Here is an 18,413-nt window from a genome sequence, read left to right as displayed (position 1 = left end):
AAATTTAAATCACTACTACTTTTTACATTTGCGATTGGCTCCGCACCAGCCCAGGCCCCTTTTGTTGCATCACTAGTTGTCAATAAGGCAATAAAAAATGTGAACCCTGATCACACAGATCACTGTCACTCCTCCTGAACTTCTAAAAGATGAAGACCAAATTCACCAAGAAGACTGTCTTGAAGTTTTTAGGAATACTGCTGCTAATCCTTCTACTTTCAGTTTTAATTTTATTTGCTGTTGTGATCGGTAGGACGTTTACATTTAAAGTAAACACAGAACTTGGAGAATGGGAAAATGCGACAACAATTCATCCCAGTTTAAGTCCAGAACAGAAAAAGCAGCTGCTGGAAAACTTTAAAGGTAAAAGCCTAATTACTGTATATCAAAGAGTAATTTGTTTAGAAAGTTTAAATGCTTCATAAATTGGAAGGTGAGAGTAATAATAAGAGGATCATATTAATAAGAATCATCATTCAGACAATGCCAAATTTAAATAATTAAATTCACTGACAATATTCAGATTGTAAATTGAGATAAACATAATTAAAACAGAAACAATGATAACTGAGAGATCGAATACATTTTCTTTAAAACACTGAACTATCATATTTGAGATTATATATATAGAGAGAGAGAGAGAGAGATTATCAAGTACACCTAAATTGCAAGCGAGTGTACTTGAAATATTACAATTTAAAAGTTATGTTTACTTTATAAAAATAAATTTTTTTAATAGAATATACTACATAAAAAAATGCTACGTTTTTATCATGTTGACAACGCCTTAAAAAATGTGTATGAAATATGATACAGTAGGCTAAGCACTGTTTCTCGCTAATTATTGTGCTTTTATAAAAATAAAATAAAAATTCAGGGCTTAAAAACCTCATGAAAATCAAATTTTAAAAAAAGCTTAATCAGAATATTGGCCTTAATGAGAAAATGATGCGCCTGTAAACAAGGTCAGATTTTCTTGTTTTATTTTCATATCTCCCGCAGTGGCAGTTCAGATTCCCACAGTGTCGTTTTCAGAGTCGGAACAGAACACAAGTGCCCTGCAAGAGTTTAACCTGCTACTGAGGAGGGGTGAGCAAGTGATTATTTTTGCATGCTACATTTGTAAAATAAGGTTAAAAATGAATCTCTTCTTTCTCAGTCTTCCCAAAGATCTTCTCATCCAGCCTGGTCCAGCATGAGACGGTGGGAAACTACAGCCACCTGTTGACGGTTCCAGGCCGTGATCCTGATCTGGAGCCCTACATGCTGCTGGCACACATGGATGTAGTGCCGGCCGATGAGGCGGATGGGTGGGATGCTCCTCCTTTCTCTGCTCGAGAGCTCAACGGCTTCATCTACGGACGAGGAACCATCGACAACAAACAGTCCGTGATGGTACAGTGAATCAGCACGGCAGCGTTTTTCGCTTCTGTTCAGTCCAGCCTGATGTTAACTGCAACGATGTGTGTTTTAAAGGGGATCCTTCAGGCGTTGGAGTACCTGCTGGAACGAGGTTACGCTCCTCGGAGAAGCTTCTACATTGGCTTGGGTCACGATGAGGAGGTCCGTCTCAGTTTAATCCTAGTTCATCTGCTAAAACCTCAGCACAAAGCTTGTGCTAATGCAGCTGTTAATGGCTTTCTCAGATCAGTGGCCCACAAGGTGCTGTAAATATCGTGAAGCTCCTGAAGAGTCGCGGGGTGAAGCTTCTGTATGTTTTAGACGAAGGTCTCACGATCATGGATGGTGTGGTAGATGGCCTGATCGGACCTGGGGCCCTGTGAGACATTCGTTTTACTACATTGATCATTTAGATGTTGAACTAGTGTGTAATTTATGTCTTGTGTGTTTTTATAGCATTGGTGTAAGTGAGAAAGGTCAGGCCACAGTAAAGCTGAGTGTGAGCACTTCTCCTGGACATTCATCCATGCCTCCCAGAGAGAGCGGCATTGGCATCTTGGCTTCAGCAGTTGCAAGGCAAGAAAAAGTGTTAATATTTACTGAAAACTGTGAACATGGTGATCTTCATTTAAATATTTTTGCACCTCTAATGGGTGTTCTCATAGTTGACAATGATCTTGCACAAAAAGCAAGATGAAATGGAATAAACCCAATGCAAAAAACATTATGTAAAAAATAAAATAAATAAATAATAAAATGTTGCCCTTAAAACTGGATTATGTGCACTGTATTCTAGCATGTTATAAAGTAAAAACCAGTAACACACATACAGATTTTATTCATTATTTAGTAATGATTTTGTAATAATTAAAACTAATATTCTGGCAGAATTTCAGATTAGTAAATGCAAATTTCCTATCAAAACATGTGGTATTATTAAATGAAGCCAGGCTCTCCACTTGCAAATAAACACGCTAATTTTGCTAAATAAACATTCTTTTAAGAAATTTTTGTGAGCTTTATAAAGTGTTTATTTGAATTATGTACTTGAATTTATTTTAGACATTTTCTATGCATTATTCATTCTGCCTTGCATTTTTCCTATTATACCCATCTTTGTATAACGTTAGCTTTTTCTAATCGTATTATGTAGATTTTTACTGATAAGAAATAAAATAAATATTTCGAACAAATGCATAAATGAATGAAATAAATCATCCATAAAGTAATTATGTAAGTAATTCTTTGTGTTTTGGTTAAAAATGACCCAGGCTGGAGAAGAACCGAATGCCCAATCTTTTTGGTCATGGTCCAGAGCGTGCCACATTTGAGCATCTGGCACATAAGGTAATAAAACAAACATCATATACAATGCTTATGACATTCCTACAGACACTAAACTGTTGGCTGTCTCTTTTGCCTTCTAGTTTGGCTGGCCGTACAGAATGGTCATGTCTAACCTGTGGCTCTTCTCTTCACTGCTCAGCGGGTAGGCCATGTTTTTTGTTCACTACACTAACTAATGATTACATGCTCTGATCTGTGCTTCTTTCAAATCGTCTGCAGTGTTTTGGAAGGACAGCCTGACACAAATGCATTTGTGAGGACAACAACTGCCGTCACAATGTTTAACTCTGGTGTTAAGGTGGGCTGCCTGCCGGTCATCAGTTATTTTGCTTGTACATATATATTCACTTAAAAATACAGCATTAATGGAGATCCAACTGCCTGCCTCTCTCTTACAGATTAACGTAATGCCAGCGTATGCCGAGGCCTTTGTCAATTTCCGCATTCACTCTTCCCAGACACTGCAAGAGGTGAGAGGTCAAGCTTTTGCACATTTAATAATTCATGCTTTTTACGTTTAGATTTGCTTCACCTAAAGAAAATACAAGTGATCGGAAGACAACAAAGAAGTTTAACCACAACCCAACACTTAAACCTACGTATACAGAAATATTCTGATAAAAACTAAATACATACAGACGCTGACACAAAAAAAACAACCAGAAATTATAAAAAAGACAGATCAGAAGGAATTCACAATTCACAAAACGCATATTATAGAAGATTGTCAAGTAAAAAACTACTTTTGCAGTGCAAAGTACAGATTTCCTGTCAAGATTTTTTGTTTGCTTTCTAGGTTTTAAAGCTGGTTGAATCCACCATATCTGATAAGCGTGTGAGGGTAGAGTTTGTCAGTGGATTCGACCCGCTGCCCATCAGCTCGTATGAAGAGGATACATTCGGGTACCAGATCATAAAGAAAACAGTGCATGACATTTTTCCCGAGGTCACTGTATGTCCTGGTAAGGCTTTCGGCATTGTGCCGTTAAATACAGCGTGTTTGCTCTCTCTAGTAAGTGCTCAAGGGGTTTAAGTGGCACTTATGTACGTCATTGACCCATGAAGAGCGTCTCCCACTCTCAGTCTTGTCAACAAAGCAGCTCTATGATTTCCTCTCACAGGTGTCTGCGTGGGCAACACTGACAGCCGTCACTACACAGAACTGTCTCCGGACATTTATCGCTTTGCCCCATCATGGTACAAACCTGGCGATTCTGCGAGGTAGGACACATGGAAATACTGAAGCTCATGTACTGTGAACAGAACTAAACATTAAACCGCTTCTACTGCCCTATAGATTCCACGGTGTGAACGAGAGAATCTCCATCCAGAACTATGAGGAGATTGTGCTGTTCTACTTTCAACTCATGCAGAACAGTGACATCAGGAGGTTGCCAGTTCCTCGCTCCTGAAATAGAACTCTATGGAAGTCCTAAGCTGTGTTCTAATGAGATCAAATTAACTTTAATTCAAAGTTTAGGGGAAGTTTGTTTTATTTGTTTATTTATTTTTTAAAGAATGTAATCATTTTATTCAGATGGATGCATTAAATGGATCAAAAGTGACAGCAAACACAGCTATAATGATACAGTAGTCTTGTATTTCAAATTAATTTTAACCTTTTTATTAAACAATCTTAAGTGTTCTTAAATGTTAGCGCTCTTAAATCTTAAATGCTTCTTGAGCAGCAGGTTATTTAAATGATTTCCGAAGGATCACGTGACACAGACGAATATAAATAAATTTAAATTGTACTAATGTTCAACTATATTACTGTTTTAATGTATTTTTGATCAAATAAATGCAGCCTTGCTGAATACAACAGCTTTCTTTCAAAATCAAATATATATATATATATATATATATATATATATATATATATATATATATATATATATATAAAAAACTCTTACAATTCCCCAAACTTTGAGAAAGTACTGTAAATATATTTTCTTAATTTACTCGATGAAATGGTGTAAAATGAAATAATGGACAATAAAAGCATGCCGTTCATGCCATACCAATATAAATGTTAATAAGATAAGTAACATTTCTTGTCTTCAAGCAAAACCTTAGTGATTGCAATTATTTTTGTTTCTGTTTGAGTTTTAAAAGTTCAAAAAGGTAACCTATGCATTTTCTCTCTATGCAAAAAAAAAAACCAACAAAAAAAAAACCCTTACAATATTTCAAGGTTTTCTTGTTATTGAAAAAAACCTGTGAAGTGCACTTTACTAGCTGTTGTGTTAGTGCTGAGTAACTCAAGGTTAGTTCTGAGGCCGGTCGCAGCACACAAAGGACATCAGCTCAGCACTGAACAGACAATCTCAGGTTGCAGGTTATTGCATTTTTATGTAATATTTATTCTGTATGTCAAAGTTTATATTTTTGACTTTGCTCTGATGTCAAGCTGTCAATGATTAATAATTCAGACATTACATAAAAAGGACCAGTATCCGAATGTTTATGTGTCTTTCTGAGAGGATAGCTGCACTGCAAAACTATCCTGCAAAGTCATCAATTTACAGAAAGCAGATAAAGACAGCCGTTATGTAGTTTATAACCTTATTATGTATTTTATCTTTGTCTCATTGGTGTCGAACTCTAGTCAATCATTTCCTTGGTTGCATCAAAAGTAACCTTGAAAGAAAGTGCAGACCTGAAAAAATATATTAAAAATTATTCTGAAGTAATGTTTACTTGACGACATTACTGCCTATGCACTGCTAGCGTTTCATATTATACTATAAATTAATTACACAAGTTTGAATAATGAGCTGAGCAGAATCTCATATTAAAGCTAATATATCTCATATTAAGTGCAGCCTTTCAGAAGGAACTCTAATCTCACGCTCAAACAGCCCCTCGATTACTTCCCTGTTGCTTTTCTTCTTAATGAATCTTGTATTACACTACATGTCATTTATAATTCTGATCGACAGGTGATTCTTATTGTGTAAATTAAAGTAAAAAAAAAAAAATTGTTTTCTAAATTCACGTACAACTTTGTTTTAATATCAATTTTATTAAAGCTATTTAAAATATTTACGTAACTAAAATAGTGTATCTGACAGATGATACAATTAAAAAAAAATAGCACACAACAAAATATATATGTATGTATGCATGCATGCATGCATGCATGTATGTATGCGTGTGTGTGTATATAAAAATTATAATACAATTAAATGATTATTTTACATGTGATTCTAATCCGCAGCAGCAGGTGGCGATGCTACATTATCGCTGAGGTATTAAATAAACATGAAGTCTCTCTGGCCGTGAAATGACTGTATTTTGCACTTCCTGAAACATGACAGGCCACAGCGCTCAGTGGAGCATCTTGAAGTTCCTCAAAGCGCTGCTGATCAGTGTCTTGTTTTCGATCACGGTCCTGTTCCTCGCCGCCACCGTCAGGACGTTCACGTTTGACGCGGACGCGGGGCTTCAGCTGGGAAAATGGGAAAATACGACAGCCATTTCACTACATTTAGGTTCACAACAGAGAAAGAACCTGCTGGCAAACTTCAAAGGTAACGAACAGCTACGACACACCGCGAAGAACAGCTCCGCGCCGCCCGTCACGTGACGCGCGCGCGGTCAGTAAAGGACAGCATGCCTAGATTGCTGCTGAAGATGTTACCAACGTTATTTCTTGTTCCTGTCTTTCGTAGCGGCCATTCAGATCCCCACGGTGTCATACACGGAGACAAACGTGAACACGAGCGCGCTGCTCGAGTTTGACGGGCTGCTGAGGAAGGGTGAGCAAAAACCGTCACCCCCGTTATCTATCGGTCACCACGAAAATGTTTTCATTATAAACTCATCACCCAAAACATCACTATCGGTGTCCTGCATTTCGAGTTCAGTCCTGCTGATTGCGTTACTTGAGCTCCCTCACAACAAAAATCAGGATAAAATGGTACACATTAAGTGAGATAAGGTGGACGAGCGCTTCCCAACACCGCACGTTTAGCATCTCTCCTTTGTCTGACACCCATTTCAGGTCTTGGAGTCTCTGCTAATGAGCTGATTATCTGAATCAGGTGTGTTTGATTAAGGAGAGGGGTGGACACGTGCAGTGTTTGGGGGCCTCCGGGAACATGGTTGGGAACCACAGAATGAAAAAGTTTTCTTTTCGATTATTAAAAATGTAAAATATAATTTAGTCTAGATCTGCAGCCCTGTTGCTTGCACTCTGTTGTATTTTCATTACTACTTTTTAACCTATATATATATATATTTTAAATAAGCCTGGCTTATTTGGTAAACTTGTTTTATGGAACCTGTTCTATAAAAAGGTCACTTTAAATGACTGTTTCTGTGACTGTTCTGTTTTGATCTGGCGCTATAGAGAAAATAAAATTAACTTGACCTTCAAGGGTACCTTCAACTTCACCTTCTCTTCTTTCTCAGTCTTCCCAAAGATCTTCTCATCCAGCCTGGTCCAGCATGAGACGGTGGGAAACTACAGCCACTTGTTGACGGTTCCAGGCCGTGATCCTGATCTGGAGCCCTACATGCTGCTGGCACACATGGATGTTGTGCCGGCCGATGAGGCGGATGGGTGGGATGCTCCTCCTTTCTCTGCTCGAGAGCTCAACGGCTTCATCTACGGACGAGGAACCATCGACAACAAACAGTCCGTGATGGTACAGTGAATCAGCACGGCAGCGTTTTTCGCTTCTGTTCAGTCCAGCCTGATGTTAACTGCAACGATGTGTGTTTTAAAGGGGATCCTTCAGGCGTTGGAGTACCTGCTGGAACGAGGTTACGCTCCTCGGAGAAGCTTCTACATTGGCTTGGGTCACGATGAGGAGGTCCGTCTCAAGTAAACTGACTAGTTGTCATTTAGATTAGAATGCTTGTTTATGAGCACTTACAGAGATGGTTTCGTCAGGTGAATGGTTTCCACGGGGCAGTCAATATCGTGAAGCTCCTGAAGAGTCGCGGGGTGAAGCTCCAGTATGTTTTAGACGAAGGCCTGGCAGTGCTGGATGGTGTCATAAGTGGCCTGGATGGACCTGCTGCCCTGTGAGACTGCTATTTTGAGCATTTCTACTAGTAGAGTCAATTTGTAATTAAATTAGTGTGTAATATTTGCCCTGTGTGTGGGTTTTGTAGAATAGGCATCAGTGAGAAAGGTCAGGCCACAGTAAAGCTGAGTGTGAGCACTGCTCCTGGACATTCATCCATGCCTCCCAGAGAGAGCGGCATTGGCATCTTGGCTTCAGCAGTCAAAAGGCAAGCAGCTTTGTTTTGCTTTGTAAAACAAATGGAGAAAGTTAAAGATGGATCCAAGTTATTCTCAAACCAGCTGCATGACAGCAGTATTAGAATAAGATAAATGCATTCAAAATGAAGATGCCTAATGCTGTAATACCTTTTCCCAGACTGGAGGAAAACCCGATGCCCAGGCTGTTTGGTTACGGTCCCGAGCGTGGCACGTTTGAACACCTGGCTCATAAGGTAAGATGCTACAAGTTGAGGATTTTACAGGCCACATTTCATGAAATGCTGACCTGTGTTCTGTATATGTGAAAAGCATTTCTCTTATTTTCTTTTGTAGTTTGGTTTGCCTCTAAAATTCATCATGTCTAATCTGTGGCTCTTCTCTCCGCTACTCAGCAGGTAGGCCTAGCTCATATTACTTACCTTAATAATAATTCATAGTATTAATTTGTGAAAGTTAAAATAATAATTTACTTCAGCAAGGACACATTAAATTGCTCAAAAAGGACAGTAAAGATGTTACAAAATATTTGTATTTTATGTAAGTGATCTTCTTTTAACTTACTATCCTTTTATGAATCGTGAAAAACTGTATTATGGTTTCAACAAAAGTATTACGTTGCACGTTCATTAATATTATTATTACTATTAATAATGAATTAATTGCAGCATGTAAGCACGTAAAACCCAGTAAAATCCCTTTCATATGCAGGGTGTTGGAGAGAAAACCTGACACAAATGCTTTTGTGAGGACCACAACTGCTGTCACGATGTTTAACTCGGGTGTTAAGGTGGGCCTCTCTTTTTTTTGTTGTAGTTCACAAGGAAGCATGAATGTAGATGTGATTATTTCTCTTTCTCTGACAGATTAACGTAATCCCCTCATATGCTGAAGCTTTTGTCAACTTCCGTATCCACTCAGCCCAAACGCTGCAGGAGGTGAGAGCCACTCATTCAGTCCAGCGTATAACTGAGCTCATCTATTAACTTTTGCTCCTCACACCAACCAGTTTCTCATGAATCACTCCGATATAAAAACTCTAGATGGGTAGTGAGTTAATAACGACAGATTTTTTTTGTGTGTGTGTGTGTTATCCCAGTGGTTAGAATCAAAGAAGTCTTTCTCTCTGAATTATTTTATAGTTTGACTCAGTGTTTTCTTTTAGGTTCTGGAGTTGGTCGAATCAACTATATCAGATGAGCGTGTGAAGGTAGAGCTGGTCAATGGGTTCGACCCGCTGCCCGTCAGCTCCTATGATGAGCAGGCGTTCGGCTTCCAGATCATAAAGAAAACAGTGCAGAGCATGTTTCCTCAGCTCACGGTGGCTCCAGGTTAAGATGCATTTCAGCTGAAGCGCCTCTTACATGCACCATTGACTCGTGAAGAGCCTCTTCCTAACTGATCTCTTTTCCTCTCACAGGTATCTGTGTTGGCAACACCGACAGCCGCCACTACAAGGACATCACACGAGATATATATCGCTTCGCTCCGTCGTGGTTCAAACCGGGTGATCCTCAGAGGTAGGACACAGGAGAAAAGCTCTTTGTAATGCTGTCCAGCCGGAAGTGTCAAGTGTTTCTGTTAATAGACATTCATGTTCCTCCTTTAGATTTCACGGCGTGAACGAGAGAATCTCCATTAAGAACTATGAAGAGATTGTAGTCTTCTACTTCCAGCTCATCCAGAATAATGACATCAGGAGGTTGCCTCCACCTCACGGTAGCCAGCATGAGCTGTAAACGAGCTGGGTTGTTACTAACACGGACCTCACTGAACTAGCACTGATCTCAAGACGCTTGATGATTTAGAAACGAAGCTCGGGGAGCTTTGTTTTAGCAGATTAATTAGCAAAGAATTAAAAATGTAAATAAAAGGAATGCAGCTTTAGAACAACCGCAATGAACAGCTGAGGGCTGTGAAGCACTTCAGTTATAAAGGTTTTTTTCTTGCATTTCATGCAGAGCACAGCTGAAACATAATCTTAATCTGTTGGTTGTCAGGTGTTGACGGCAATACATGGGCATCCATTCATCCATTTGGCAGATATTTTTTCCAAAGTGAGACAGTGTGTATACAGCCATATTGTCAATCACGTATTACCAGACCCTGAAGGATTGCTGAACAACACTACACTTCAAATTTAAATTCTTCACAATCTGTACATGAACAAAAAATAGCTAGCTATCTGAGTAAATCAGACAAAAAGAGAATTATGAGTTTTCAGGATAAATAGGATTTTCAATAATGCTGAGTGAAAGTGTGTGCAAAGGGCACGATTAATCTAGTAAACTGCGGTTTAGTCTGCTAGTGTTTTCATTGATTCAGATTTTATTAAGGTTTAAGTTAGCGCTTTTTCAGAGTTTGCAATGTAGGCCAATAGAGTAGTGATTTATTATGACTGATTATGTCTTTCTCTGTAAACATTTACCTCTGCATAGCTCAACTCAAAGCTATAGTTATTGGGGTTTTTTATGTTACTTTGGATCCCTTGGTAATTTTGCACTGAAATGGGCTCGGACCGAAAATTATTGTAAATGATGTGTATGTAATGATGTGTGTGTAAAGAATGTTACATGAATTTTTCTTTTTGGGTTTAAATGAATAAATTTTTTAAATAGAAACATAGATGGTGGTCTTTCTTATTTACTAATTTTCTAATAAATGCTCAAACATTGGAAAAAAAAGACTATCTAGAAAATTTCAGGTAAATGTTACCAATGCAGTACCACATAATTTTTTTAAAATGTATTTTATAAGAACAAAGCACATTAATCAACAGTTCTGTAAACGTGTTAATTTCTGTAACAGCTCATTTTCAACAGCAGTCCTTTGTCAAGATGTTTCTATAAACTTTCAAAATATCAAAAACACTTAACAAAACATCATGACAAATACCAACAATATGACGACAATCAACATTTTCACACCATAATACAACAATACACAACCTTCAAGGTAAGCATGCTGGAAAATGTAAAAAAACAATTAATGCTTGATCAAGTTAGACAGACATTTCTAGAAGGTAGTATTAAATCACTGGGTGTCTGTTTAATTTGAAGAAATGAACATAAGTGTACTTAGGTGAAACTTTTTTGCCACTACTCAAAAATAAAGGTAAAATTCCACACATTTTCTTTACAGAAGTAGAACACAGATTAATTCCTAGGGCAGTCACAGCACAAGCAGTCAGGACTGGAGACATAGCATTACATCAGAACACTGAATGAAGGTCGTCGAGTCATCTGGGTTTACATATAACCAACCGATTTGGCAACACAGAAGTCTGAGAGAACAGCATCTGGCTCATGTGTTGTTTTTGAAAAGCCAGGTGAAGTTTCTGGAGGAAGAAATGTAAATAGGATATTTTATCTCAGTTTTCCAGTTATTAATCTATTTTATTACACTGCCTTCTGGGATACTTGGTTCTGATTGGTCGGCCATGGTATCATGATATTACAGCGCATCGCATTCATTCTAGGTGTCTTTTTTTATCATTTTAGAAAATCGTAAAGCGATTAAGTGGACGCGGGCAGGAGAGCTATGTATTAACTCTTCTAAGCTGAGGGAAGAACATAATCAAAGTTTTTCTTTAATGAAAATGACCTCAGAGGACTTTCGTATGAAAATTGCTGATGTTGCAATGATAGTCTTGTTGCTTGTGTGATCATTTTGTACACTGTAATGTACAAAGTATACTGTTAGTACATATAAAATACTCCAAAGCCAATAAGCTCTTTCATTCGGTGAGTTTGACAATCACTTACCAGCTAGAAAAAATTATTTTGTCATAATAACTTGGTCGTATCAGTCAAGAAATTCTGTCTGCTGCAGCTGTATGAAAGACAGACGCTATTGTTTATATATGATTTGATTTTTAAACGTGTATCACATGCTCATGTTTTTCAACTAAGCCTTTTGTCACAGCAATAAACATCTTCAAGATATTCAATGTCCTAATTACATCTAAAAATTACTTTTATGTTTTTAATATTGAAATTGAACTGGACCAATGTCACACATGGACTCCTTTTGTGTTATTGTTTTTGTCGTGTGCCATGTGTTCTGTGACTCACTTTAGTTTGATCCGGTGTATTCTGTGTCTAGTTCATTTAGGTTCTCGTATTTAAGTTCATATGCCTGCCTGTAATGATATTGTTTATTCCGCTCTGAGAAGATTAAAGCGTTTACCTTATGCTCGTTAAGTGCTCTCCTGCTAACCACACCCGTGACAACCAATAATGATTCTGAAAGACTCTTAATTTTTATTTTAATAATAATAATAATAATGTTATTCTAACATCATGATAAACATACCCAAAAGTATTAATTAATCATGTTAAGGTTACAAAGATATTAAATGTAAAAATGAGTGCACTGGAAAATGAGTGCTTATCAGGTTTTTTTAATTAGGCATGTTGGACCGTGCTTACTTTTTAAGTCACAACAAAATGAAGGTTGTTATTATTTCATGAAGGTAGCATTATATCATAGCTGTTTATTAAAAATAGAAAAACATAAAGGTAAAGTGTGAAATGATTATGCCATTACTGTCACAAAACAATATAGCAAAAAACTGCCAAAGTTCTTTACGTTTCCCTCGCAGGAGTAGAACAGTGATAGCATGAGGTTAATTCTTAGGCCAGTCACAGCACGAGCAGTTGGGATTAAAGACAGTCCCAACAGGACAGTTCTGTTTATGGAGCTTGTTATTAGAACACTGAATGAAGGAAGTAGTCTCATTTGGGTTTACGTATATCCCATCCGTTTTGCCAACGCAGAAGTCTGAGAGGACTGTGGGGACAACGTGAGGTCTTGTGGCATGAGATACTACAGTAGTGGATGCTGTTGTTGTGTTCTCATCAGGCTCATGTGTTGTATTTGAAGAAACAGGAGGGAAATCTGGGGGAGGAAATATGAATTAGATTTTTAATCGCAGTTAATTCACCTTAGTTATTGATCTATCTTATTAAACAACTTTCTAAATTATTTTAAATAATTTTAATAAAACATTCTGAACAAATTTCATGTCAAATCAATATTCTACATATATGTATTAATTTATTATTAATTTATTATAAATTTTCATTATCACAAAATAAACTGTGACAGATTGAGACACAGACGTGACTATCTATTCTTTTTATAATCTTAAAAGAACTTAAAAAGGCAATCAGGTTGTTAATTACAATGATTTATCATATATGTACCGAAGCTCATCTTTGCATCATAAGAAAAAACATGCATTGGTAAACCACAATTATGATAACATTATTTTGTAAGGTGTCATAATACAGAGTAATTACCTAACTAGGTACTTAGTAGTAGCCAGTACTTACACGAAATAAAATGTACTTATTATGTAACTAAGTTATGGAACAGCCTGGAATTAGTTTGTAAGAGACTGTTACAGAGCTACTTTCATTTAAGTGCAAACTTGATACACTTTATTTTAAGTAGCTTATGTCTGTGTACTTTAATTTATAATTATGTTAATAATCTATAATAATCTATTGGTTACATGTAACATTGGTTACATGGGTAGCTGTGTAACAGATTTGGTTTGCTACAAATGTGTAACAGTAACAGCCTTTAAATCTACATAATTGTAAGCACAAACTGTTTCATAACTTACATGGCAAGTACTTTATTATGTAAGTACAATGACTACTACGACGTACTTACAAGGTAATTACCCTGACACCTTAAAATAAAGTGTTACCAAATCATAATTATGACATAACAGGACAAAACAATGAGATACGATGTGAATCTCAATTTCTGCGTTTTGTCTCATTTAGGAATTTTTTATAGATATTTCATGTCCTAATTATAATTTACCAAAGCATGACTTTTTTTTAATCTTCTGTGCTTAAGATAAGAGTTGTACCTATATTAAGAAGTGTACTGAGATGTCTGATGAGAGGGTATTTGCCCTGCTCACAGAACTGTCCTGTAAAGTCATCAAGATCCAGAGCCCAGACGAAAGCTCCTCCAAACCTCTTCTCTTTTAGGTAGTTCACCTGAAGCAGATCAGATTGAGTTATTTCCAGCATGAGAGCTGCATTACATTTCACGTATTTCCCGAATGTTACCTTAGTCTGAAAGCTTTCCTTGTTGTCAAATCCCACCCATTCATATTCTTTTGTTGCATAAGGAACTTTCTGATCGTCAATCCATTTCACTGAGGTTCCTTGAAGAAAAGCACAAACCTGATGGGAAAACATGGGTTCATAACTCTTCTCATTTTTTTTGGCACAGTCAAAAAACAAGCTGTAACGTAAGTGCATGTGTTAAGTTGAGGGTAAGACCTCATAATAGGACCAGAATCCGGCCTCTCTGGTGTGTATTCCAGCTGATGCAGGACCACTAGCTGAAGCTCCAGCTCCACTGGCTCCATCCAGTGAAGACAGGCGAAAGGTTCTTCCGTATGCTGCAAAACCCATCCTCAGCTTCTCCAAAGGCGCTCCCTGATCTCTCCAGTATGTCATTGCAAAATCCTGCATAGTCATGACCAATCCCTTATTTCCTGTTGCATGTTTTCAGCATGATACATCATTTATATGTTATACACAAAGTTAAGAACAGTAGGATAGAAGACGTCCTTACAGTAGTGTAATTATCCCCTGGGTTTCCAGAGTCATGGTACAGAGGACTGCTGTGACCGGTGACACTTTCCCACGATCCGTGGAAGTCATAGGCCATCACATTAATGAAGTCCAAATACCTGCATTACCAGAAGTTCATCAGTTAAGTCTCAAAACATTCAAGCAAAAGACAAGCTTGACTTTGTGGGTCTTGACCAAGACTACATATTCATTTTAGAGTGAACAGAAACTCTTCAAAAGACATACTTGGCAATTTCTGCAATTTCATAACCAGCATCAATGGTTCCTTTCCCAGCGCTCACTGCAGCAGTGAGCATGAGTCTGGGGCGTCCGGTGGCAGAGCTCTCTGCCTCGAAAGCTTCCAAGAGCTCCTGTTAAAGTCATATGTTTGCAGTGGATTAAGTTTTTTTTTAAACAAAATAAATAAATACAAAAATTACACATTAGTGCTGTCAAATGATTATTTTAAGATTAAAGTTTTATTTTATATAATATACATATGTGCTCTGTATATTTTTTATGCTTATGTAAATACACAGGCATAAATATATATATATATATATATATATATATATATATATATATATATATATATAGTGACGAGTTGGCTGCCCCTCCCCTTTATTGTCGTCATCATCACCCCGTCCTTTATTCGCCGCCCTTGACCAGGGGGCGTGTCCGAGAGGAGGGGCGTGGTATTGGTCAGGTCTGGCGGTGTGTGACGAGGCGGCACACCTGAAGCGTATCGAACCTCGTCACCGCTGCCGTTAAATGCCGAGCGCGCCTCTCCTCGGGAGACCGGTCTCTTCCCCCGTGCATACACGCTGATGTCCTCGTGGGTCCAGGAAGGGTGCGTGAAGGGACTCGCCACGCCGCCAGAGAAGAGCTTTTTTTATCCCTTCAAAACTGTCGACTGGGAAAGAAGCGACGGAGAAGCCGCGGGAAGAAGCCACCGCCCCTCGCGCCCCGGACCAGAGAGGGGAGCGCGTGCGGCCGGCAGACTCCGCCCCTTACCTGGACCCTTCTCCCTGGAGCACTACCTGACCTGCACTTCCCCTGCAGCACGACGAGGACACCAGTTCCCCGGTTTATTTTGGAAACTTTTTCCCTGGACACTTTATTTTAGTATATTTTGTTAATAAAAAGCCTCTCCTAGGCCTGACGCCACGCCCACTGTGTCTGTCGTTGGCTCCTCCCGCCACTAATATATAGCCAATAATTTTGTCCAGCCCATTTTTTGAGTTTTTTTAATTTTTCCCTCCCTTTTTTGTTTTGTTACAATACACACAAAGGGAATAAACATGTGTATAGCAAAATGTGTTAATGCAATAGTTCTCTGTGAAAAATACTTTTTTGGAAAAAATTCAGGGGTGCCAACAATTTTGGCCATGATTGTATGCTCATTCTTTCGCTTAATCTTTCTCTAATCTATTATCTATTCTTATTCTATTCTAGTCTTTTACTTAAACATTCATGTATGTTACTATCTCCTCATAAAAAGAGCATAATTTAAAAAAATCTGTAAATATTACCTTACAGAGAAGAGTGAATCTTTGCTTGTCTTCAGGGGGACTCCCACGGGAACCTGGATACTCCCAGTCCAGATCCAGACCATCGAAGCCATGTCTCCTCAGAAATGGGATGGAGGACTGAATAAACGTCTGCCTGTTTTCTGATGTAGACACCACGATACTAAACCTGATGAGAGGTTCCATGAAGATGAAATAAACTGTTACGTTTCACACATCTCCTTCAAAATTCAGTGTTTTGAGCAGGATTTTACCGTTCTGTGCCAAAGTTCCATCCTCCTACGGCCAAGAGAGTTTTCAAGCCAGGATTTCTGTCAAATCAAATATTTGTGTCATTCACTGTAATGCTGTCTGACAAATGATCACTCTTAAAATATCACATACTTTTCCTTTAGTCCATTGAAAGATTTGTAGAGAGATTCATCATTCCATTCAAAAGTGCTCAGCTCGTTTGTGTTACTTATAATGGAAAAAGCATAAATTAAATGAGTGCACAGATATGGATCCACATTTTCTGGCATGTATTTGACATTGCCAGGTCTGTACTGAGACCAGTTTGTGTAGTAGCATGCCAGCTGAGAGGCCCATCCTGAAATAAATAAAATACAAACGTATAATGCAACAATCGTTTATTATAGAATTATTATTACAATAAACATGAGATGAAATAAATATTATTAAAAGCAATTATTATTAGATTTATTATTTTTATGATCTTATGTAAGAGAAGTGGTTCGCACAATAGATAAATTATTATTAGAAGTGGTATATCGTGATTTTTTAATTTAGTATTTAGTATATATGAATTTATATAGTTATATGTATATAAATAGTTATATGAAACAACATATAGTTATATAGTTATATATAACTAACAACATATAATATATAGTTATGTGAAACAACAAATTAAAAGAAAATTACCAAAGTGAAACAAAGCCAGGGAAACACCTGAAACAAGATAAAAAGAAGTGTTAACATATAAAACACTTGAGGCCATCCAGCTCGTAAAATGAATTCTGTAAGATCAACAATCACTTACCAGCTAGAAAAATGAATTTGGTCATCATAATGTGAAGACTGTATCAGTCAAGAAACTGCTACTAATGTATAAAAGACATCAGTTAGTGTTTATATAACCCTCAACACACAGAACTCCTTGCATAATACCAATGATTAACCAAAAACAAGGACATGCACTCATTTTCCTAAAATAGCTTTTTCCTGTCATCTGCTCTGGATGTTATCACACAGTACATTTTTAGAAGATGGACCATTACACTATAAGAGTTTTAGGGTTTGCACATTGTGTTTGTAGTGTTTGTTCCATTGTTTACATTTTAATCTGAAGCCTCGGTGTTGACATCCGCTCTGATCACCTGCTCTTCATGCTTCAAGGGTCTGAAAAGTGTGTCCTCATTGCATTAGTATGTTACAAGCTCAATTGAATAGTCACTCAGTAATAAAAGTTCACTTCGCTTTCTGTTATGGCGATGATACTCAGCTCTGTATTTCTTTATGGCCAGATGAAACATACCAATTCATAAAACCGACGGAATACGTAGGCCTAGTTAATATAAAATGGATGACTAATAATTTCCTACTGCTAGTTTGAAAAACAAAAAAGGCTTAACCTCAGTGTGTAACAATCTAGAACACTGTCTGACACCTGATGGTTGCTCTGTTAATTCTTTGTCATCGGTTAGGAACCTAGGTTTGCTATTTGAAAGCCACATTTCGACAGATCCTCTGCTAAAACCTCAACGGTCATTAACACAAACGGCTTAATGCTTTGAAATCTGAGGCAAAAAAAGGTCACTAAGCACAAAACCAATTTTCTCCTACGGCCATTCCAGTCCTTTGACCTGAACCCTGTAGAAAATGAGTGAGTTGAATTGGAGAGAAGCGGCATCGACATGGAGCTGGGATATGAGGGTTGTGCTCAGTATCAATGAGTAAAGTAAATATAACGTCATGCCAGTCTTAAGCACTTGTTCTGCATGATCATGTTTATCTTCACGGTCCAAATAAACTGACAGAAATATCACAGCCTCCACTTCGCACTGGAGTTGAAACCTCCAAATGACTCCAAATAATAATGCTTAAAATGTAAACGGAAATCATAAATTTGGATGTTTTATGTGGTGAGCCCAGACATTATTCCTCATTTATCTTTTTAACTCAAATAGACGTGTTGGTCTCACAAGGTCCATTGATGCATTGTGCAGTAGACTTCATTTTAAAGAGCGCTTTAGTCAGTTATTTTCAGAGAGGAAAAAAAGGAACAAGTCTAAGCAT

At 37.7% G+C, this 18,413-nt stretch overlaps 3 protein-coding genes across 3 annotated transcripts; 2 read left to right on the top strand and 1 right to left on the bottom strand.

Moving 5' to 3' along the window:
• The first annotated feature begins 114 nt into the window (after positions 1-114).
• pm20d1.1 (peptidase M20 domain containing 1, tandem duplicate 1) lies at positions 115-4,534 on the top strand. The gene is made up of 13 exons (XM_043224745.1): positions 115-363; positions 1,003-1,089; positions 1,160-1,395; positions 1,477-1,563; positions 1,647-1,780; positions 1,858-1,977; positions 2,673-2,748; positions 2,829-2,890; positions 2,968-3,046; positions 3,147-3,218; positions 3,545-3,710; positions 3,870-3,969; positions 4,046-4,534. Exons 1-13 carry the CDS (start codon positions 150-152, stop codon positions 4,158-4,160), a joined length of 1,548 nt encoding a protein of 515 aa, XP_043080680.1. The 5' UTR covers positions 115-149; the 3' UTR covers positions 4,161-4,534.
• Positions 4,535-5,896: 1,362 nt separating this feature from the next.
• On the top strand, positions 5,897-10,602 carry pm20d1.2 (peptidase M20 domain containing 1, tandem duplicate 2). Its single transcript, XM_043224744.1, has 13 exons — positions 5,897-6,281; positions 6,423-6,509; positions 7,165-7,400; positions 7,482-7,568; positions 7,649-7,782; positions 7,873-7,992; positions 8,142-8,217; positions 8,318-8,379; positions 8,693-8,771; positions 8,848-8,919; positions 9,147-9,312; positions 9,402-9,501; positions 9,591-10,602. The coding sequence occupies exons 1-13, from the start codon at positions 6,062-6,064 to the stop codon at positions 9,718-9,720; spliced, it is 1,569 nt and encodes a 522-aa protein (XP_043080679.1). The 5' UTR covers positions 5,897-6,061; the 3' UTR covers positions 9,721-10,602.
• A 1,765-nt stretch (positions 10,603-12,367) lies between these two features.
• Positions 12,368-17,471, bottom strand: LOC122329135 (acidic mammalian chitinase-like). Its single transcript, XM_043225340.1, has 12 exons — positions 17,453-17,471; positions 17,158-17,218; positions 17,040-17,066; positions 16,500-16,704; positions 16,370-16,426; positions 16,119-16,284; positions 14,833-14,957; positions 14,588-14,705; positions 14,290-14,478; positions 14,074-14,190; positions 13,869-14,001; positions 12,368-12,880 (listed from the first exon to the last, which is right to left on the bottom strand). Exons 2-12 carry the CDS (start codon positions 17,183-17,185, stop codon positions 12,609-12,611), a joined length of 1,437 nt encoding a protein of 478 aa, XP_043081275.1. The 5' UTR covers positions 17,186-17,218; positions 17,453-17,471; the 3' UTR covers positions 12,368-12,608.
• Positions 17,472-18,413: the final 942 nt, after the last annotated feature.

The sequence above is a fragment of the Puntigrus tetrazona genome, chromosome 23 (assembly GCF_018831695.1).
Source record: "Puntigrus tetrazona isolate hp1 chromosome 23, ASM1883169v1, whole genome shotgun sequence".
Lineage (NCBI taxonomy): Eukaryota > Metazoa > Chordata > Actinopteri > Cypriniformes > Cyprinidae > Puntigrus > Puntigrus tetrazona.
This window is presented reverse-complemented; position numbering and strand designations above follow the sequence as displayed.